The sequence below is a fragment of the Fragaria vesca genome, linkage group LG4, assembly GCF_000184155.1.
Source record: "Fragaria vesca subsp. vesca linkage group LG4, FraVesHawaii_1.0, whole genome shotgun sequence".
In the NCBI taxonomy this organism is placed as follows: Eukaryota; Viridiplantae; Streptophyta; class Magnoliopsida; order Rosales; family Rosaceae; genus Fragaria; species Fragaria vesca.
The window spans coordinates 4,703,826-4,728,090 of NC_020494.1; the positions used below are offsets into that span (position 1 = coordinate 4,703,826).

General features: G+C 38.3%; 3 protein-coding genes across 3 annotated transcripts; 2 read left to right on the forward strand and 1 right to left on the reverse strand.

Moving 5' to 3' along the window:
• The first annotated feature begins 5,566 nt into the window (after nt 1-5,566).
• LOC101306220 lies at nt 5,567-9,339 on the forward strand. Its single transcript, XM_004296482.1, has 5 exons — nt 5,567-5,696; nt 5,801-5,884; nt 7,793-7,891; nt 8,088-8,180; nt 8,875-9,339. Coding segments are annotated over exons 1-5 (531 nt in total). The 5' UTR covers nt 5,567-5,695; the 3' UTR covers nt 9,129-9,339.
• A 2,244-nt stretch (nt 9,340-11,583) lies between these two features.
• Nucleotides 11,584-13,644, reverse strand: LOC101311664 (pentatricopeptide repeat-containing protein At4g02750-like). The gene has a single exon (XM_004297883.1). The coding sequence runs from the start codon at nt 13,642-13,644 to the stop codon at nt 11,584-11,586; it is 2,061 nt and encodes a 686-aa protein (XP_004297931.1).
• Nucleotides 13,645-14,455: 811 nt separating this feature from the next.
• On the forward strand, nt 14,456-16,596 carry LOC101306511 (31 kDa ribonucleoprotein, chloroplastic-like). The gene is made up of 4 exons (XM_004296483.1): nt 14,456-15,112; nt 15,829-15,930; nt 16,139-16,411; nt 16,531-16,596. Exons 1-4 carry the CDS (start codon nt 14,648-14,650, stop codon nt 16,582-16,584), a joined length of 894 nt encoding a protein of 297 aa, XP_004296531.1. The 5' UTR covers nt 14,456-14,647; the 3' UTR covers nt 16,585-16,596.
• The last annotated feature ends 7,669 nt before the right edge of the window (nt 16,597-24,265 follow it).

Consider the following 24,265-nt stretch of genomic DNA (forward strand, 5'->3'; position numbering starts at 1 on the left):
TTTTTTTTTTTTTTTTTAAATGGAAACACGAGGCCAAATGAAGCGGTTAACAAGTATGTGATTCGCTATCACGATCTTTCAGCTCAAAATCCAAGTAGTTTGTCAAAATTACCCAACACAATCGCAAGTCTAACGTTCATATTGTAGACTAGAGAATCCAATTTACGAAGAACCCACAAAGCAATTTGCTCCCAACTGTTTGAACAACCCTAAAGTCGGATGAAGAGGATAGAAGCAGAAAACTGGGTTTGTCAAGTTCCATTCTTTTTATACTTTCTGGGTTCTGTTTTATAGAAAGGTTTTGTCTTTGTTCTGACATGGGTTTTCTTGTTTCTCTGTTTTTGAAGTGTATGTGTATCCCAAGGTGAAGGTCAGGCAGCAACAAAAGAAAAGATGATCAACATGCTCTTCTTGATTTTGATTCTCCAGGTTTCTTTTTTGAGAAAAGTACAATTAAATGTATGATTTGCGGCTCTTCTAGTTCTCTTTCAGTCCTGGTTACATGTTTTGATAATTGACATACTAGAACTGGGGATCACAGATTGACAACTTTGAAAATCTGCTTGCTCGGTCTCATTAACATGTTTGAATTCATTTGTAACACATAAGATACTTGGTGTTGAACATTTCTTTGTAGATGATAAGTCGAAGCATGTGCAAAGTAAACTTTTTTTTTTTTTTTCTATTTCATTCGATTTAGTGATACCGTGGAGAGGAACAAAGAATTTCGATTTATGATCTTTTAGATATCAGGACTGACTTGCAATAGCCCAAAAATGGTCCATACTTCTAGTCTTCAGAGGGGATCAGACTTATCAATTGATCAGTTTTGACTTGCTTATCACTTCCAAATTTTTGGAAGTGGTAAATAGGATTTGTATACCAACATTAATACCCTAGGGAAATCCTCCCTAGTCCTCATGACCTTGATCTTTGTAGTTGAAACTCGGGCCTGTTTGTGATACTTACATACTGAGGTATTATATCTGCTTGACTGCTTCTTCTCATCATTCTGAACTCATAATACAGAAGCTTTAGTGCAAACCTTTGTTCTGATCTATATGCCCAGGACATAATAAGCATCACATTTCATGTCTTTGATTCTAGGGTTAGTTAGGGTGTGTCTAACTGTGTATGATTGATTTACGCCTCTGATGCTATGACCGTAGGTTTGATACTAGTCCAAAAACATATGATGGAAAATTTCTTAAAATACTGCCTCACTAGATAAGGATTTCTTCTTTCTGCATTATTCATTAGAATCTATAATGCAATAACAATCATCTTATTCATTGAAGTTTCTTATATTCCCAAGTTCAGAGGTGTCATCAGATTGATCTAACAGGGTTTGACAATTCTATTTCGCTATAGTGAAGGATCAAGATGTTTCTACAGCTATAGTTGCAAGAGTTCCAAAATATTATGCGCCAAGAGTGGGCCTTTGATCTCTGTTGCTGATGGTATAGTTCTAGTGTCAACTGTGTCTATCTTGTTAGGGAGAAAAGAAAAATTCTACCATAGAACCTTATGAGAAAACTTCAAACAAGATACCAAATAATATAGTTCTAAATCCCTGCTGTAACTGAAATACTATAAATGACTTTTATTTTCGAAGACTAAGATAGATGTGATCATATTCCCTTTATAACCTCAGAATACCCAAAATACTTAGTACTAGAAAATCGATCATGTATCACTTAACAAGATATGTCATGCAATCAGGCTTTAGGAATTACAATAGTCCAGTGATTATTGTTCTGATATAGACTCTTGAAAACCTGATATGGACTGCTTTAAGAACTACTAGATTTTTTTTTTTTTTTAATTAAAGTAAGAACTAGTACCTTTTAATGAACAGAAACTTTACAGGAACTGCAAAAATTGGATAGCAGACGATGGGATATGGTTGAGTGTTGACTAATACACTGTGCATGATACACTAGTAGAATTATTGCATACTAGTCGAACTGCACTATTTAAGACCATGTTTCTTACCATAGGATAACCAAGCTCCAGTAGACTTACCAGAGAGGTCTGTCTAATTTCAAACGAGCACATGTGATGCAGATGTAATTCTATTTGGTCAAACCCTTGTGATTATGTTTATTGATAGATTGGAAAAATTTCCATAAACATTCTATAATGTACTGGAAATAGCATCATTACCTAGTTTATATGCATGTTTGAGCAACTTTTGTCTATCTGTACAAATGATGGACTTTCACTATCTATATGTTTTCAGATAATGATATGGTGATTGGAAACAAAATTAGGATCAAAGCACAACGACCATTGGCTCTGAAGAATCATAGCTTGGTTCACAATAGAAGTAGACAATGTGTTCCACATTCACATTACTGAAAGTTCCATAAAACCAAAAAGTTCCAAGGGGACTTCAGTTGAGAGCTGTCCCAAGGAAAGGAAAGGACCAGCATCAAAACTAACAAGTCAGATTCGGCCACCAAGAACAGGGAAACCGAGCTCTAAGGTAAAGTGAGTATTTGGTTTATAGTTTACATTATATGTGTGTCATTACTTAAGTAACTTACACTGATTAGAGCGTATCTACATAGCTGTGTGACAAATCTCATGTCTGGTTTCTGTAGTAGCCATTAGTTCAGTGCTTACAGTTGTGTGAACTATACTGATATTAATTGGATCCGCCTTTTCTGATGCAATAGCTTGTGCTTTGTTTATGGGAAAGACGTTTCACATTAGGATAAAAGTCTTGATATTTTTGTATTTTGTATGTTTCAACGATGGTATTCTCAACTCTCTCACCTAGCAAAGCACTAGGTCTAGAGATCCCTCTTCGTCTTCTCCTCCCTCACATAAGCTCTCCACTTGGTCTCTGCCTCGGCCATCCCTCCTTGCTTCTCACTTTCCATGGAAAACTATCCAAACGTTTCTCTTTCCATGAGTTGCTTCCGTTTCCAGAATTTACTGCTGCTACATATACATTCCACTTTGGTCATATTCATATTCCATACTAGGCAAAGACTACAAATTTGACTACAATGAGCTATATAGCAAGGTACATAAGTGAAGGCCCTCTTCGTTTTCTTTATTGTCATCACTGTTTATTCCACTGCCAGAATCAACTTAAGCTAGGGTTCTCGAATTAGAACCCATGGTGATAGACCTCTCCTGCAATTTAACTACCCAAAACCATACTAGAAAACCCATCACGATCATGAATTTCCATACTTTCCGTGGGTTTCTGAACAAGTTTCCACAGTGACACCTCCCTTTGTCTACACCTGAAATAAGAACGTACAGAGAAAATATCTCTAGGATTATATAGGTAGGAGAGTATTCATCCTATACATTTTATTTTCCACCCTAGCTTTGGCTCACAGTTTTTTTTTTCCTACAAGTATAAGCAAACAATCTGTACTTTCCAGTTCTTTCATTAGTACATGGAATAAATTCGAGGTTATGCATGCATAAATGCAGTGCATCTGGTGCTGTCTGCGCACTAAAACAGAAGACTTGGGGATTTGCCTAAGATCTGCTAAATAAGATCAAAGCCATCTCCATCAAATTGCAGAAGAAAAATTAAAACATCATTAGTCTTGAATTTTGATCTTCAGGCAACGAATTTTCATCTTAAATAATATCAAAGATGACTGTTATCCAAATATCTCTGATGAGGAAGCTGAATACTATGGTGATGCACTAATGTTCCAAAGTAACTCTTATATCCATTCAATGAAGCAACAAAACCAGCAACATAAGACTGACCTAGCCAACAATAAAAAAAAATATTTAGTTAGGATATTTCTAGCTGGAATTTGAGAACTTAAGATGTTGAATTTTAAGCACATAGGATATTGCAATTCTGGATATGATGTTCTTTTCTTATGATGTTCTTTCCAGCTCCACGGCGCCTCTACCTATATCTCATCCTATATTTTTCCTTCTCATTATTCAATGTGTCAACAAACCAGGACCTCCAAGACATGCGGTCTTCTTCTCCAATCCAATATCTATACAGCTGATTAACACACTTTACCAAGCTTGTGCCATACTCCTCACCCAGCTTTTGCTTTCACAACTCATCATCACATTCATCATTAGGCAGATTTTGCAGCTCCTTAAAAACGCACGACACTCTAGCAACATCCTCAACTTGCAGGCACTTTAAAATCTTGCTAGAAGATCCGGAGGAAGCTCCAAAAGACGGCACGGTGGAGCACGCAAACGGGTGAGTGTGACTGCACAATAAAGATCTACCAGTAACGGCAATGCTATCTCATTCTTCACAACATTCCAAATCTCATTAACTTGTCTCTCAAGTAATCCCTCAGTTACATGATAATGATAAACTCTATTGTCTCCCCAAACAAAATCGATTAGGGCAGGCACATACTTCTTCTCATCCAACTCTACAGGGCAACCGCCACGGTAGGCCTCAACGAATGGGCTGAAACAGTGATACACCAGTACAATGCCCTTCTTTCTTTAACCTTACCACCATTCTGTAGAATCTGAGGAAAAGTATAGAAACCCGATTCGCCTCAAACTGAAGCTGGGTTTAACGGCACGACACCGGAATCTAAGAGGGTCATATGTACCACTTGTCTCAATACCTTGAGCTTATCAATCAGCTTCTCTCTTAAGTATACTCTTGTTCCACACCAACACATCAGAAGATTCAGAACCAATACCATCGATTCCACACTTTTCATGAGGCTCCAATACAAAGGTGATAGATCTTTCTTCTTGCCAACTAACCAATAGGTCACAGCCACCAGCAAAATGCCATGTTTTTTGACAACAAATTTATCTATACACGAATTCTTTATTAAAGATGAGTTGTACACTAATCTCTAAACTTGGGGTAAACTTAATTATGTTAAAACACTCACAGATAAGAGATGGAATTCTTATTCATGCTGGAGTACTTTAAAGTGTTGCAGTGTAGCATCTTGTGCTCAAACCGGGAGGTATGGTGGGGTTCGTTTATCATACTATATGGTATGACATACCTATTGTAAATGTGTCTAATTGTATGGCACATAGGGTAAACTTAATTATGTTAAAATAAGAGATGGAATCCTTATTCATGATGGAGTACTAGTGTTGCAGTGTAGCATCTGGTGCTCAAACTGGGAGGTATGGTGGGGTTTGTCTATCATACCATATAGTATGACATACCTATTACAAAAGTGTTTAATTGTATGACACATGTGGGTTTCTAAAGAGGTAAATGGTCATTTAGTTATTTCTTCAATCAATAATAGCTACATATTTTGTGAGGCATGCTATATCATATAATATATTAAAATTTTCCGGGTACGGTGAAGGTGATGTGTGACTCGCAGGCTCAACGACATGTCGTTCCGCAACCACATTGACCTATCAAATTTGAAATTTCGAAATGGCAACACGGGGCCAAGTGAAGCGTTGACAACTCCACTACGTGATTGTCTGTCAGCTGAAAACGTGCTCAATTGCGTCTCAGAATCCAAGTCCTTTGTCAAAATGACTCGACACACTCACAAGTCTACTTCAGGGGCTTTTGACATTGTCTATGATATTCATTCGTCCTTCCACCTTCATCATATTGTAGACTAGAGAATCCAACAGAACCCACAAAGCAATTTGCTCCCAACTTTTTGAACAACCAAAAATTCAGAGGCTTCAACAACTGAAGAAGCTCTCAGAGAGAGGAAGAGGACAAAAGCACAAAAGTGGGTTTGTCAAGTTCCATTCTTTGTGTACTTTCTGGGTTCTGTTTTCTTAATAGTTTTTGGTTTTGTTCTGAAATGGGTTTTCTTGTTTCTCTGTTTTCAAGTGTATGTTTATCCCAAGGTGAAGGTCAGGCAGCAACAAGAAGAGAAAGATGATCAACATGCCCTTCTTGATTTTGATTCTCCAGGTTAGTTTTTTTGAGAAAAAAGTAGAATTAATTAGTAAATTTCTGCTCATCTAAAGCTTTAGTTTAAACCTGGTTTAGTAATAGATATAGTAGAACTGGGAAGCACAGATTGACAATTCTGAGAGTCTGCTCGCTCTGTCTCATTAATCAGCATGCTTGACTTTAGTTTCTACACATAGATATACTTGGTATTGAGCTTATATTTGTAGATGATAAGCTGAGGCAAGTGTAACAAACTTCTATTTGATTTCATTCCTTTTAGTGAGACAGAGGAATGAACAAGAATTGAAATTTATAATCTTTTTACTTATCAGGACTGGCCTGCAATAGCACAAAAATGGTCTATACTTCTGGTCTTCAGAGGGGATCAGACTTAAGAAAAGATTTTGAATTGCACATCACTTCCAAATTCAGTGATGCTTTCTTCATTTATCTCACAACACAACTAATATATAGGTGAAACAGACACAACATTAATATTAAAAACATCTATGAGAAACACCATACATCAAAATTATCATAAAACGTACGTAAACATAAAACAATAGATGAACAAACTAAAGACACATCAAAACTACATTTCTTAGACTCTTATTATGTCTCATCTACTTGAACAATTACTCCTTTGCTCAATAGCTTAACGCCATCTTGTGTTCAAATCAAGTGGGCTAAAAGAATCGCTATGCCCACTCTTTGGAGGTGGACGCTTCGGGCCTGGCGGACACATAACTTTCTCTGGTTTAGGCAGTTTGGATGCTTTGTCTTTTGGAGTTGTTGATGTCTTGGTCCTGGCATCCGTGGCTTCATAAGCTTGTGAACTATCAGAAGAACTCATCTTTTGACAACAAATCTGAAAATCGAAACTTGTTAAATTGATGAGAATAACAAGACCATCATGTCACTATATATAGAGCTTGTTTTTTCAATTGCGAAATACAAGAGGAATTTTGATAGGACCAGGAGTAATCTTTTCAAAACATAATAGGAAAACTTTCTTAATCCAAAAAGGAAGAGGGAAAAGTTTGAACAGATATAGTCACCCAGAAGAAAAATCAATTAAAAAGGAGGAAACAATTGAATTTGATAGTTAAATCAATTAAAAAGGAACTTATGGATTGGGGACACGTAGAAGAAAAATGCAGCATCAATATATGTAAGGCACTATTTTGATATTTTCATCTTTTCTTCCATCAGCAGGTATTGTTATTCTACTAGCTGGATCTTAGCATGGTGTTATTGTTGGTGTTTTAGCTGCTCCTTGTGCGCATATAATTCATGACTAACCAGTATAGTACTGTTCCTGTTCGTCATTGCATAACCGAGTTTGTACTCTTGATAAGGCTTACTTGTTACGAACAAGAACAGGTACTTAGGATCTGTATTCGGACATTAATTTCCCAGAGAAATCCTCCTCATTACCTTGTGCTTTGTAGTTGAAACTCGTCCCGTTTTATGACAGTTGTAGGCAGAATGTATTATATCTCCGAAGCTTCCATTCATTATGAACTCATGATCCAGAAGCTTTAGTGCAAACCTCTGTTCTGATCAATATGTTTTTCCCAAGACAATATAAGCTCTGATCAATATGTTTTTCCCAAGACAATATAAGCAGCAGTTTTACAGGTCCTTCATTTCAGCTTGTAAGTCAGTGTGCGTGTATGATTGATTTACTGTGCTGAGTCTATGACTCTGTAGATATAATACAAAGTTGGAAAAATCAAGATAGAAGATTTCTTAATATACTGCCTCGGTAGATAAGGATTTGCTTCCCCTTGCATTCTTCCTCAGATTCTTTAATGCCTTGACAAATTCCTTTTTCATCAAAGTTTCTTATATTCCTGAGTCCTGAATAGTCCTTGGTCTTCAGGTGATCTAACAGTGTGATTTGACAATTCTATTTCTTTGTAGGGAAGGATCAAGATGTTTCTCCAGCTACCATTGCAAGAGTTCCAAAATCTTATGTGCCACTGCCAAGAGTAGTTGTGCCATCGATCTCTGTTGCTGAAGGTATAGTTCTAGTGACAATTGTGCCTATCTTATTAGGGGAAGGAAAAAGATTTCTCCTTTTGCGTGTACATCTTGCCTTCATGTTCTTCATTTCTCGTCTAGCAGAAATCAATTGAACTCCGTTTGCTGTTCCAGAATTGGGTGCTGAATTAGTTGCAGGCTATAAAGTTTTGACATTTTCATCTCTTATTTACAGGAGTAAAGAAAGCCAATAAGATTGAAGAGATGAATAAACAGAATATTAGAGCCGGCTCAATCCCTCCCCCGCGTGCAGTCTTATCCAGTCCTGGTAATTAATGTCTCGTCATCCTTTATTTATATATGATGTAGTACCAGTTGAGAAAACTATTATCAAGAGTCAAAAAATATATTTCTAAACCCCTGCTGTAACTAAATTACTATTAATGACTTTCATGTAGAAGATTAGGATAGATGTGAACTTCATAATATGCAAAATAGTAAAACTAGAAAGTTGATCATGTATCACTTATCAAGGTATGTCATGCAATCAGACTTTAGGCTTCAGGAGTTACACTTATCCGGTGATTAATTTGCTTTATGAACTACTACTTTTAATGAACAAGTATTGTAACAAACTGTAAAAAATTGAATAGCAGACCATGGAATATGGTTGAGTGTTGACTGTTGACTAATACATTGTTCATGATACACTTGTATTCCAGCATACTAGTTGAACTGCACTATTTAGGACCAAGTATTTCTTACCATAGAATTACCAAGTTCCATTGGACTCGGCAGAGAGGTTTGTCTCATCTCTAATGAGCACATGTGATGCAGATACAGTTTTCTTTGGCTAAACCCTTGTGATTAATATTATTGATAGATTGAAGAAATTTCCAGAAACATTTCGAGTTTGAAGCACTGGAAATAGCTTCATTACCTAGTTTATATGCATGTTTCGGCAGCATTAGTTTATCTATCTGTACATCTTATGGACTCTTTCACTATCTATATGTTTTCAGATAATGATATGGTGATTGGAAACAAAAATAAGATCAAAGCACAACGATCATCGGCTCTGAAGAATCATAGCATGGTTCAGAATAGAAGTACACAATGTACTCCACTCCGCATTACTGGAAATTCCATAAAAACAAAAAGTTCTAAGGGGACTTTGGTTGAGAACTGTCTTAAGGAAAGGAAAGGATCAGCATCAAAACTAACAAGTCAGATACAACCACCAAGAACTGGGAAACCAAGCTCTAAGAAAAAGTGAGTGCATGGTTTCTAGTTTACATTAGATGGGTGTTAATACCTGAGTAACTTACTCTGATTAAAATGTATCTACCTAGCTATGTGACTAATTGAATGTTTGCTTTATGTAGTAAGTAGTAACCGTTAGATCGGTTGCTTACTGTTGTGTGAAGTGTGAACTATACTGATATTAATTGGATCCGTCTTTTCTGATGAATAGCTTGTGCTTTGTTCTCATTTCACATAATTGTATTTTGTTTCTTCTACTACTGTATCCTTAACTCCCTCTCTCTTTTCGTCTATCATGTTCATCTGAAACGCTCTCCACCTAGCAAAGCGTTGGGTCTGGAAATCCCTTTTTGTCTTCCCTATCCTCATATAAGCTCTCCTCCTAGCCCCTGCCTCTACAGCTCTACCATCGTTCCTTGCTTCTTAGGTTCATAGCAAACCAACCGAGAAAAGACACCATTGGAGTCTTGAATTTTCATCTTCAGGCAAAGAATTGGTAGAAAATAAGGAATAAAGATTACTGTTATCAAATAGCGTAGATGACCATCTTTTTCAGATTATGAGGAAGCTGAAACCTACGGTAACGTTGAAAGATAACTATATATCCGCACAATCAAGCAACAAAACCAGCTACATATGACTGACCTAGCCAACAATAAGAAAAGAACCAAGTAAAAAAAATCTAGCTAGTGAAGATCATTCTACCTGAAATAGGAGAACTAAGGATGCTTATAGATATTGCAAAGGAGGAAACTCCCTACCATATTCTTTTCCGATGATGTTGTTTCCAGCGCCACGGCCTCGACCTACCTCTGATCCTATAATATTTTTCCTTCTCATTATTCGTAGTGTCAGGGAACCTAGACTTCCAAGACATATAATCCAACTCGCCTGATCAATTTCGTTTACAAAACCTGTGCCATACTCCTCACGAAGCTTTTGCTTCCAGAACTGCTCATCAAATGCATCATTAGCCAGATTTCGCAGCTCCTTACAAACACATGACACACTAGCAACATCCTCAACTGGTAGGCACTTCAAAATCTTTGCTAAAAGCTCCGTAGGAAGCTCCAGAAGGCGGCACGGTGGAGCATGCGAACCGGTGAGTGTGACTGCACAATAAAGATGTATTAGTAATGGCAATGCTGTCTCATTCTTCACAAATCTTCTTAGCTTGTTTCTCAAGTAATCCCACTGTCACTTGACAAAATCGATGGGCAGGCACGTACTTCTTCTCATCCAACCCTACAGGGTAACTATCACGGTAGGCCTCAACGAATGGGTTGAAACAGTGAAACACCATTACAATGCCTTTTATAGCCTCACCGCCATTCTGTAGAATCAGAGGCTAAGTACAAAAAACTGATTCGCCCGAAACGGAAGCTGGGTTTAACGGCACGAAACCGGAATCTAAGAGGGGCCATATGTACCACCTGTTTCACTATCTTGAGTTTAAGAGCAGGTGGTTATCAATCAGCTAGCTTCTCCCTCTTCAAGAAGTAGTGCACGGAGTGCCAGTTCCTAAATTAGCATCCCATCAGAACCAATATCATCCATTTTCATTGTTCTTTTTTGGGTTATCCGATACAAAAAGTGATAGACCTTACTTCTTGCCACCGAAATAACCTCACCAATAGGTCACAGCTGACCAACAAAGTTCTTGTTTTAGGGTTATAAATATTAAGACACTTATACAGACAAGGACATCGCAAACTTGCTTTCTGTACAACATCTGATCATGAGTGGACTAAACTTGAGGAGGGCAAATGGTACATAGAAATCATGGGGTGTGATAATGAGTTCTATGTCCTGATGGAGGACGATAGTGTTGATGTCTGGGATTTCAGCATATCTTCCATTCCCATGAAGAATATGGAGATAAAACCTGCACATGCATTAGTTGCAGGACTAAGAAGGTTTCATCAAGTTTACATGCACAAAACAGCGGGGACTGGTCTAATGCTGGTAGCAGTGGATTTACGGTCTCCACTGGATCGCGATCTACTCCATGTTTATAAGCTGGAAGGGACATCTCCTGTGTGGAAGGAGGTGGAATCGATTGGGAGTAATGCCTTGGTTTTAGGTTCGAACAATTCCATAGTAATGTCACACCATGATCCCTACGCTGTGATGGTGATTCAATTTACTATGGGAAGCAGTCAGCACCTAGATCTTGGAACTTATATGTGTTTAGTTTGAAAGACAAATCAAGGATCAAAGTCTGTAAACTGCCAGTGGACTTTGTACCACTAGCTTTTTCGGGATCCTAAATCCTAGCCAGGAAGGGAAAATGCAGTACCGGAAGGTGGCTTTGAATAAACTTTGTTGGCATTGAGGCTTGCTTTCCTATCTATATGGTGGAAATGTGAAACTGGTTTTTTTGTTTTCTTTATGGTATAAGTAACAGAGTACAATAATCAAAGATTCAAAGCTCGATCGAGTAACAACCGTCAGGGAAAATATATTTTCTATGGAACTTGTACTTGCTGAAGCAATACAGCATTTGGTTTTGGAAACTGAGTTTCAATATCTGTATACAGTAACTCTAAAACATAACAGATCCTCCTAAATTTGGGGTGGGATTTGTCCCCTGACAGAAATACATGCCCAATGTTGTTTACCTCAATCCAACTGCACCCCGGTTGCTTCTTGACTCCTTTCTCTTTCATCCTTGCCTTAATCCGTCCAGCATCTTCTCTTCTTCCATAACTCGAATACATTTCTGCCAAAATCAAATAGATACCGGAGTTACCAGGCTCTATTTCCAAAACCCTCTCCCCGGCAATCTCACCCACCTCAATATTCTTGTGGAGTCTACAAGCTCCAAGTAATGCCCCCCAAACACTTGCACGAATCTCAAATCCATCAGATTTCATTTGATCTAGAAAACTCATTGCCTCGTCTATAAGTCCAAATCTTCCGAATAAATCAACTATACATGTATAATGCTCAGTAGTAGGTTCAAGAAAATATGTGTATCTCATCATGTCAAAGTAATATTTACCTTGGTCGACCAACCCTGCATGGCTACAAGCAGATAGAACATTGACAAAGGTTATAGCATTGGGATCAACAGATGTTGATCTCATACATTCGAACATCTCCAAAGCTACTTCACCATTCCCATGATGAGCATATCCACATATTATAGAATTCCAAGAAATGACATCACGGATGGGCATGAACGAGAATTCCAGTAAAGCGGAATCCATGCTGCCACATCTTGCGTACATGGTAACCATAGCATTAGAAACTGAAACAATGTCACCGAATCCTTCTTTTACTATATGTGCATGAGTTTGTCTACCTAGGTGTAAGGTTGGTAAGTCTGAACAGATTGTCAAAACACTAGTAAATGTTGCTTTGTCTGGTGATGGCCCTGATTCTTTCATTCTCATAAAAAGCCTCAAACCCTCTTCACCACGATCGTTTTCACTTAATCCAAATATCGTGGCATTCCATGCAGTTGTATCTCGAGTAGGCATGGACTCAAAAAGTTTAATTGCATCGCATACCTCTCTGATTCCAAAATATCCAACAATCAAATTTGTCCATGATATGACACATCTGTAAGGCATCTTCTTAAGCAAAGCATGAGCTTCTCTAGTGAGCTCATTTCTCGTTAGCTTCAAAAGGATCGAGTTCCATGTTTTGGGACATTTCTCTGGCATCTCCATAAATAGCTTCAAGGCATCATTAATTCTATGGCACTCGACCAACCCCTCTACCATTTGAGTCCAAGACTCCAAGTCCCGCTCGGGCATCTTCTGAAACAACCCCTCTGCAACTTCAACGCACCCATTTCCTATATACCCAACTATCATCGCATTCCAAGCCTGAACATCCCTCACAGGCATCTCATCAAAAAGCTCCCGAGCTTCAACAATCCGCCCTGCCTCACCAAACACCGAAATCATTATCGTCCATGAAGCACAATCCCGAACACTCATCTTCTTAAAATACTCCTCAGCCAAATCAAACTCCCAATACTTCACAAGTCCCCCAACAACCAAGTTCCACGAAACCACATCCTTCACCGGCATCCCCTCAAACACTTGCACCGCTTCACCAATCCTCCCATTACGAACATACCCAGAAATCATCGAATTCCAACTCACAACGTCCCAGAAGTCCATCCCATCGAAAACCCGCCTCGCGCCCTCCACGTCCCCACATTGCATCAACCCGGCAATGACCGTGTTGTACGAGAAGACATCCCGCTCTTTCATCCGATTAAACAAGCTGACTGCTGTGGCGAACTGCCCGTTTAGAAAGTAGCCACGAATCATGGCGTTCCAGGTGACCGTGTTTCTGTGAGGCATTTCGTCGAACAGCTTCTGGGCGTCTTCGACGAACCCATTGCGCATAAAATTTGAGATTTTGGAGTTGAGGGGTTTTAGATCGTATGAAGTTGGATTCTGGGTTTGGAAGAAAGGGGTTGAAGTTCCTGTACATAGTGATTTGGTGAGGGTTAGATAGAGGGGTCGAGTAAGCTTGAGCTTAGAAATGGAAGATGAGAAGTAGAGCATGCTACGACTCCATTCGTTTGGACTGGCGGGAAGCCGGGAATAACAAATAGAGGCAAGAGTTTCCGCTAAATTACTGTTTTGGCCTTATAGTTGTGGCGATGAACTTGTCATCTTTGAATTTTCATTTTTGGAGTGTATGGTTTTTTTTTATAACTTTTATAAAAATTAAACCACACACTTACATATGTCAATGAGTGAATGATGTATTTTGATAATAGTAGTGCTACAAGCACCATAAAATTAAGTAGAAGTATATGGATAATTTGGACTAAAAGAAACCATGAAGGTTCTTATCTAAAAACAAACAAAAAAAATTGTGTTTAAAGAAATGCAAACTTCAGGTACGATAAAATTGAAATAGGGATTCAGCTCTATTTTAATGTACCTGAAATAAATAAATAACGAGCAATATTTTAATCTCTGACATGTTCATAAGTTATGAAGAATAACCAACAAATTAAGGTTACGTGCTTAATTCTCACTATTATCATAAATATGTGATCGAAAATTGTCGTTTCTTTTAACGAAAAACATTATGGTGATCTTGAATGTGGAAATGCCTTGTATATTATGGTGATCTTGAATATGGAAATGCCTTGTATATGATATCTCTAGTTTATAATAATTTCAAAGGGTAATGCTTTGTGGAAAAAATAGAATAGGAGATAAAAAAAAGAAAAAAAAAGGAAGGCTCCCAATCAACCAAAAAGCCCCGTACCCTCAAGAAATCGTGCAAATTAGTCTTAGATTGGACTATGTATATATAGAGCTAACACTCACTTATCTTATCCTCCCATGTATTTCCTATCTCTTGCACACTCACCGAGTCACTGGCCATAATCTGCCCACATCAGCCTACAAAGCTTTAACTCCATCCCACGCTCCCATCCCTTCCTTCTCTCTTTTCCTCACATCCAGGACTTCATCTTCGATCAAAACTTTACAACTAAACCACCATTACCCTTATCTACCTCACTCACATTCACCACTCTAAACCACCACCATGGCTGCCACTGCAGCCGCAGCCATGAGCTCGTCGTTCTCTCCCTCCATCCACACCACCCTCAAATGCATGCGCTCCAACTACCACTTAGCCGCCCCTCACCACGATCTTCACCTCAGAATATCAACACCAACCCGCATGCTATCTTCATCGTCTTCGCTATCTGCTCATTCATGTGTTATTGATCAGCCACTGGTTTCTAGACGCGTGCTGAGAATATCGTGCGCTTCTGTGGACGTGGCTGTGACGGAAGAGGTTGAAGAAGAAGCTGTTGTGGCGGAAGAAGAGAAGCAGGTGGAAGAGGAAGTGGTGGCGCCGACAGCTGAAGTTTCGAGTGAGGCTGCTGTTTCGACGGATGAGCTCCCTGTGAACACGAAGCTTTACTTTGGGAACCTTCCTTACAGTGTTGACAGTGCTCAACTTGCTGGGATTATTCAGGACTATGCAAGTCCTGAACTCATTGAGGTGAGTAGTTAATCATGTGGTACCAGTTGTTTTTGTTGAAATATTTGTTTATAGTAGTCATTAGTGTTTTGTTACCTACTTTTTATTAGTACATTAGAAAAAATCAAAAAATAAACTTGTTATCAGATTATCGGTTAATTTGATCAAGTAGCTAGAGTCCTCTTTGAATGTATGACTCAATTGGACTCTTCGATAAGCGACAAGAAATCCCAATCCTAATTCTCTAGTCCTCTCACACTTGTGTTATGAATTTGGCCTTGCCAGAGAATTGTAAAATGAGGGTGATCAAAGTCAGGTACAGATCAAAATTAAATGAAGTTACGGAATTGGTTTTAGTGTTATGTAATATATGTATGGTAATGGGGTGATATACATTTAGATTGGAGTAATTCATTTGAGCAACATATGGAACACATAACATAAGGCTAGCTATCTGTATATTACTGAAGAGTGAAGACCTACAAGCAAGAGTATTGAAGATAGTTTATGTCCAACACACACATTATGCAAGATATGAATAATTCAAAGGTTGTTTTGTGTAAGCATGTTGAAATTCATTACGTCAACGATTGTCTGAATAGTTCATGGTTCAATTTTTTATTTTCTTTACTTTGGCTTCTTTATCATGATCAGCATCTGTTATTTGCTCACCGCACCTCTTCTCTTAATTTATCCCTTTAAGAGACACTGATATTACCATTCATGATCATATATAGGTTCTCTATCATAGGGACACTGGAAAAAGCAGAGGATTTGCATTTGTGACGATGAGCAGTGTTGAAGATTGCAATGCTGTAATTGAAAATCTTGACGGACGCGTAAGACTCTCAAAGAAACTATCTTACATATACTACTTATACTCACCACATTACCGATCGCATCTCAGTGTCACAACAAGGGATGCACTAGACATAATTTACCCTGACATTTACCCATGTACAGGAGCTAGATAGAGATGTGGTTGTTATACATGCATACTCAAAGTCTCAAACCTTGTTAAAAAGCATCGTTGATTCTAATTTTCAGGAGTACAGTGGCCGGACCTTGAGGGTTAACTTTTCGGACAAACCTAGAGCGAAAGAACCTCTATATCCAGAAACTGAGTACAAGCTTTTTGTTGGGAATTTGTCCTGGTCAGCCACATCTGAGAGTTTGACAAAAGCTTTCCAAGAATATGGAAATGTGGTTGGAGCCAGGGTTCTATATGATGGGGAGACAGGAAGGTCCCGTGGCTATGGATTCGTATGCTTCTCAACAAAAGCGGAGATGGAAACTGCCTTACAATCTCTAGATGGAGTGGTAATGTTTCCTAGTCTCATCTGCATTCTATAAATGCAGAGATGATCTATTTCGACATAATTAGTGCAGTTTCGGGTAGTCAATTGACTGATCCTTGTTTTGTTTTCTTGGCTTTTCAGGAACTAGAGGGAAGAGCAATGCGTGTAAGCTTGGCTGAAGGAAAGCGCTCATAAATCTGCTAGAGTAAATTTTGTTAAATTTGAAGATTCATGCCAGCTGAGATCATTATATCCCATCACAACAGCGAGGAACTCTCTTTTCATTCTTAATAGTTGTATTGTAACTCATTCTTCCTCATCTTCAAAGTGGAAATTCTCTATTTTTCCCAAAGGCGATGGTGGTTTCGTTCCTTGTTGATCGGCTGTTTAATACTACAGAGTTTATGCATTCAAGTGTCAATGATTCTATTTGTGAACTTTCGAATCCTTAACACTATGTACCTCATAAATGAATAACTAATTGTTCTAAATTTTGAGCCAACCACTCTCGAACTCTCTATTTTAGACTTTCATCTTGCTTAAGTTATTTTTTTAGTGTCAATTTCAAGGTCTACACTTGCTGATACTTTTTTTCTATAGAAGTTTTTTTTTCTTGACTAAGCTAAATCTTTTTATAATAACAACTAACGTTACAACTTTGGGAGAACTCGGTGGTGGACAACAAGTCCCCACACTCCTCTTAGCAACACACCAACGATTACAATGGGTATCAACTGAATGGGTCCAAATGTAATGCGAATATTCACTATCATTACCCTGGCAAGGGTTTAGTTTTCTCATCATCCTCCATTTTATCATAAACTTCCTCTGTGAAGTCTTATGCGTCCTTAAATTATTGTCTTTGCATGTGGAAAAACTATATGTTGGGTGAGAAAATGATGTAGGGTGCACAAAATGGTATTAGAATAGGATAATTTAGCAATTGTAAACGGGTGAGGAAAGTAAATTGGAAACTTAAAAAATATATATAGGGTGAGAAGAGAACGTAGAGTGAATATAAGAGCAAGTTCAGCGGTTAGTAATTGGCCGGTCTCCACGTAAGAATGTTGAGGTGGTGACCACGGTTTCATAAAAACTCGTTTCCTCCGGTGGTATGTTGACCCACTTTGTTTTGACATTTACTGACCCAGCACAAGAAAAAGGCTAGGATTTTGACCCAATTCCTGACCCAGGCAAGCCGATTGCCAACTAGAAACGTGGGTCCGCCAGGCCTCCATTTGGAGAGAGAGACGCCAGCAGCCTAGTTTGTGCTAAACGAATAGACTACATGCTTGCACGTGGAGGCTCACCAGTGGCTGGTTAATTTAGAAATTGAAAATGCTCTTTTAATCTAAGCGGTCTATTTCAATCAGTTAAGAGATTACGGTATATAATTAAGGTCCCATAATTAATCTAGGGTATTATAACAAAACAGCGTGACAAAAAATTCTCAAAAATTTCCATAACCACCTATCATATATTTTACGTCTTTGTCCCCAAAAGGGTGTTATTTCTATTGCTATAGCTCTCACCTTCCATCTATTTACATCATATGTATTTCAATTACCTTATGTAGCAGTTCTATTTATATCAAATATATTTTAATTTTGCAATAAATAAATTTATAAAATATTTAATGAACAGTAACTGATTGGTCAAAAAACGGGTGGAAACTGACAATGAACAGTGTCTTGACCTAGTGACCAATGACTTTTGACATTTTGACCCAACGGGTGAACTTGCTCTAATAGCTTGTAGGGTGACAGTAGATGCACCATAAATGATAAACTTTATTTAAATTTGTTTCATTAAATCTCAGCCATTAGATTTGATTTGGATTGATCCAAGGGTGACCAAATGTCTCTTGGTCAGCTACTGACCAAGTAAACATGCATGTTTCAATTAACCATATACTGAAAAACCGCATTCCCAGCTCCAACTTAAAATTTCGATTACTCAACATATTTAACCTAGCTCTCTCTCTCTCTCTCTCTCTCTCTCTCTCTCTCTCTCTCTCTCTCTCTCTCTCTTCTCTCTCTCTCTCTCTCTCTCTCTCTCTCTCTCTCTCTCTCTCTCTCTCTCTAGATACATTCCTAAGTCGCAACAAACTCACATTTCTCCTCCAAATCTTCAGCACAACCATATCTAATAGGATATATTTAAGTTGTTTACGACGTTGGTTGTGTGTCTGTGGCGGTATCGAATTACACAAAGATGATCAGCAATCTCCAATAATCTATATGGCGGCAACAAAGACGGCGTTGCTCGCTGCTACTTGACCCACCTATCCTAGAGCTTCTAAGCGAAATCCGGTTGTGCACACTCATTGAGACGCTGAATCTCGAAAAGACTAAGATGCTAAATGATAATATTGAAGAAATCAAAGATGGGTCGAGTCGTCATTTGGATCAATGGTTAGATGCGATAGGAATGGGATGGCAAAGGCAGTGGTGTTTGAGGCAAGGCGACACCAGATGTTCTTGGGCGAGACGATCGTCAAGATGTTGAGGTTCCGGGTCAAAATGTGTAGAATTCCAGCGGCATGGTGGGTGAAGGAGATATGGAAGGGCACGACTGTGGGTTTCGATTTTATTGTTAGGTTTAAAATTGGGGATGAATTTAGGGTTTGAAATTGTGATATGTTCATTTTACCTTTCTTAAGGGATGAATGACAAAAAAGTGGGTCACCGTGTATACTCCAACTCATCACATAATGTCACATTCGAGCCAAACTCAAATTTTTGACCAGATTAATGCAATTTAGAGGTCGTCGTGATTATTAAAAAAAATTAAAAAAATACAATGACTAAACTGATTTTAACCTTAAATTTACAGGAAGCTGAAATTTACACTCTCAAATTTACATTCCACACTCCCACTATCTAGTTTTAATATATTTTAATACTTCCTTTATTGCTTTTACTGTTTTACCCCTTATCTCATCTTCCTTGCAATACCCAACAACAATTATCAGCTCTTTGCCTCTTTCTCAATTTCTCATTCTCATCACTACCAGTTCAACTATATTCAAAGTGGCAAGAGCAAGACCTGCCTCCAAGTCCCAACGAAGCCATAAAAAAAGCACTCTCATTACTTCCCATCTCCTTCTTCTTCTTCTCTTTTGCCTATTCTTCTTCGATAAACAACATCGGCTTCTCCATTGGTGACCGTCGTATAATCGTGAAGCCCTCCACCCTTATTTTGCTTCAACTCACATTTGAATTGCTCTAGAAGTCGTTGACGACTCGACTCCCAAACCTTGGGAACTAGGTTTCTACGGTCGAACCTCTGTGCTCTCAAAGGACTCAGGTGTCTCGCACTTCATAAAGAAACGAACCATTTTTGGTGAATTGGAGATGAGGAAGAAGATGAATCAAGAGTGGATATGTAGATAAATGATCATAAAAGGTTTTCAATCCTAAAACCCCAGCTCGCCATTAGACACACCCCACCCCTTCAATTTCTATATTTTTTTGGTCAAATCAAACCACACCTTCAAGATCAATGTTCGAACCAAAGCATCAATTTGTTCTTCCCTTAATTAGCTGATGAAGCTTGTCTTTCTCAATTTTCTCCTCCCTTAATTAGCTGTTGAAGCTAACTTTCAACATGAAGTGGTGAGGCTCCTTCACTTCTCCGGTAGCCGAAGCTAACCTCTAGGCCGCTTGGTTGCCAGCTGGTTCCTCAACGCCTTGCCTCCAGTGGATTTCTTAGTATTTGCTTGATGCGAGCCATATCTGATCTGAATATGACTAAGGTTTTGTGGTTTTCGAAAGATTGATCATATGCCACCGTCTTTTCTTTTAACGGGAAAATCAACTGACATTTTGGCAAAATCTGAAGTTGATTTGTAAGTAACTTAAAATACATTAAAACTAGATAGTGGGAGCGATGAATGTAAAGTTGGGAATGTAAATTTCAGCTCCTGATTTAAAAGGACTAAACTGAAATTAAACCAACCAAAAAAAGGGAAATGGTTGTGACTCACAATTTGTCGCCTTCATGGCTTCATTAGACTAGTTATGGCACCATTGCTCTCTCCTATAGTACTAATAGTAGTTCTACTTTGTGATAACTAATAACTAATGAAACAAGATGAGGCTTCCAACCTATTAACATTAAGCTCATAGCTAATATAGATCTCGAAGCTCAAGATATTCAACAATGGAGGAGAGAGAAAAGAGAGAACCTGGAGCAAAAGCTTTCAGATATTTTCAATAGAATTCAACATAATAAAAATAACAAGGCACACAACATTTATAGTTAGGAAATAATCCTAACAAATTATTACAAGAAAAGGAAAACACGAGAGCATGGAATCCAGCTGTCAACCACAACACTGGTCAATAAGCTCATGAGTCAACTATTATGAAAACGACACCGTTTTCACTCCCCCTCAATCTCAGCTGGGGAGAGCAAGCTGAGATTGGAACAATGAGTCTTGAAAGAAGGATTGTGCAAGCCTTTAGTAAAAATATATGTTGTTTGTTCTGCTGTAGGCACATACTTAAGGAGCAGGTCTTGTCTTTGAACTCGTTCTCGAACAAAATGAAAATCATTATCAAGATGTTTAATCCTTGAATGAAAGACAGGATTAGAACAAAGAGCTAATGCAGACAGATTGTCACACTTAAGAAGAGGAGGAGCAAGAATTTGAACATGAAGATTACACAACACATGTCTAAGCCATGAGATTTCCGCAGCTATGTTTGCTAAAGCTCTATACTCAGCCTCAGTAGAACTCCTAGAAACTGACCCTTGCTTCTTTGATTGCCAAGAAATTGGGCAGTGACCTAGAAATACCACAAATCCTGTAGTAGATCTTCTATTGTTTACTTCCCCAGCCTAGTCTGCATCACAAAAGGCTCTAATAAAAGGAACACTGTGGCCATATTTATAGAGAAGACCTTTGGACAGAGTACCTTGGAGATACCTCAAGATTCTCTTAACTGAAGCAAAATGAACATCTGTTGGAGCTGACATAAATTGGCACACTGTATTTATTGAATAGGCAATATCCGGCCTAGTAAATGTCAAATACTACAGAGCACCAACAATGTTTCTATAAAAAGATGGATTAGACAATGGAGTACCTTCATCTTTAAGAAGTTGCACATGAGGAAGACAAGGTGTGCTACTACAGTTTTTGCAAGAAGATAAGTCTGCTTTATCAATTAATTCTCTTGCATACTTCTCTTGAGAGAGAAAAATTCCACTGCCCTTATGTTCAACACTTATCCCTAGAAAATACGACAAACTACCAAGATCTTTCATGTCAAATACTTCACTGAGTTCTTTAGTAACATCTTGAATACCTTTCTTGTCTGAACCAGTAATTATTATGTCATCTACATAGAGTAATAGTGCAACAACACCAGTAGAAGAAATTCTGATAAAGAGACTAGGATCAGAGTGAGAAAAGGTAAACCCAAGCTCTAGGAGCTTGCTTTAAACCATACACGGACTTTTTTAGTAGACATATATGATGAGGAAAATTTGGATCTTCAAACCCTTGAGGCTGCTGCATGTACACTTCTTCCTATAGGTCTCCATGAAGAAAAGCATTTTTAACATCCAATTGTTTGAGCTCCCATATATTCATAGCTGCAAGAGCTAGAATTAATCTGACTGTATTGTGCCTCACTACAGGGGTGAAAGTTTCTTCATAATCCAGACCTTTCTCTTGGCTATACCCCTGAGCTACAAGTCTTTCTTTGAATCTTGAAACTGAACCATCAGGATTCTTCTTTATCTTGTATCCACTTACTGCCAACAAAATTTTTATTTTGAGGTAAAGGAACCAATTCCCATGCATGTACCTTGTTTCTTCAAAGCTGAGATTTCTTCATTCATGGCATCATCCCACTCAGGTTTACCTGTAGCACCCTTAAAAGAACTCGGCTCAATCAAATCAGAAAGATGCATAATAGAAGAAAATCCATTGAAAAATGCCAACTCATCAAAATTTTCTTGCTGAACAATACAAGAAAATGCGTAGTAATCTTCAAAAGATTTCTTCTTAATGATCCCATTCTTTGCTCTAGTCAGCATAGAGTGATTATTGTAAGCCTGATTTGGATCTTCAACAAAAGATAGTTCATAAGGAAGAGAAGGATTATCACCACCATTTATGACTTCAGTACCATCCACAAGACTTACACCTCTAACATTGCTTTGAAGACCATTATTACTCTAAAAATGAGTATTGCTGACATTCGTATGACTACAACTATTATTAGCATTGATGTTACTATTGTCACTAGTCTCATTTGTATTGACAGAATTCTCATTTGCACTGACATTTTCATCAAGATTCACATATGCATTATTTACAACTGGATTATGATCAAAGTGTTCAACATCTAATCTTATATTATGAGCACCAAGTCTAACACCCCCCCCCCCCCCCCTAGCAGACACAGAAGGAGAAGCTGGATGTGACTGATGAGGAGGTAAGCATGAGAGTAAATGATATGGAAAAATAGTCTCATCATGAATAACATGTCTAGACATCCAAATCTTATTCAAGGCAATACTGTAGCAGAAGACACCCTTATAGCCTAAAGCATATCCCAAGAAAACATATTGAACTAACCTGGAGTCAAGCTTATCCTTAACATAAGGCCTTAAATAAGGATAACAAGCAGAACCAAATATTCTCATGGAATTGAGACTGGGATGAGAGCCAAAGAACCGGAAATAGGGAGAGACCATAGCCAAAGACCTGCAAGGCATTCTATTGATAAGAAAGGCAACATGAGCAACAGAATGAAACCAAAAAGGTTTAGGCAATTTGGTTGCAGTCATTAATGTAACACATGTCTCCACAATATGCCTATTCTTCCTCTGAACAACACCATTCTGCTGAGGTGTGTAAGGACATGTAACGTAATGAAGAGCACCTTTGGACTCAAAAAAATTAGCAAAGGCTTTACTAGTAAACTCTCTTCCACCATCTGTTTGCAAGCATCCAATTGAAAAGTGAAATTGGGTATAAACAAAGGCATAGAACTTCACAAAAGTGGCAAAAGTGTCTGATTTATTGATCAAAGGATAAAGCCGTACAAACTTTGTGTAATCGTTTATGAATGTTACATAATATATGTAACCTTCAAGAGACAAACAGGATGCAGGCCCCCACACATCTGAATGAACTTTCTGAAAGGGAGTAGTACATTGAGTTTTGGATTCAGTAAAAGGTAGCCTATGCATCTTGCCAGACAAACACGAAACACACAAATGACTAGATGAGTCTTTAGGAGATGAAATCTTAGTTAAGCATTTTAGACACAACTTCTAAAGATGGATGCTCAAGCCTTTGATGCCAAAGAGAGGACTTCACAACTGAGCCAATGAAAGCAGTAGCAGACTGTGTTATTAGAGGAGATTTGACCAAAAAGAGCCCTTCCTCACTGCTCTTTCCTTGGTATAGAACATCCTTTGACACTTTGTCCTGCACACATATATCAGTGTCATCCATGACAATAAAACATTTATTGTCTTTACACAACTTGTTAAAAGACAATAAATTTACTGCCAGGCTAGGAACATGTAGAACATTCTGTAGTTGAAATGTATGAGAAGCAGGAGTAAGGCTAGCTGAACCAATGTGTTTAATATTCAAACATTCCCCATTTCCAATGGTGATTAAGTTGGTGGATTCATAAGGGTGAGCAATTTGGAGATTTCTGATATCTGAAGTCATATGATGAGTAGCTCCTGTGTCACCGATCCACACAGCATTAGTACCAACACCAGAGGATGAATTACCACCAAAAGTATGAGTTGACGTTGCTGCAAGGGTTGCAGGAGGATCAGCACCCTGATAAGCATAATTGCTTCTGTGAGAACAGTCAAGAGCAACATGACCCTGCAT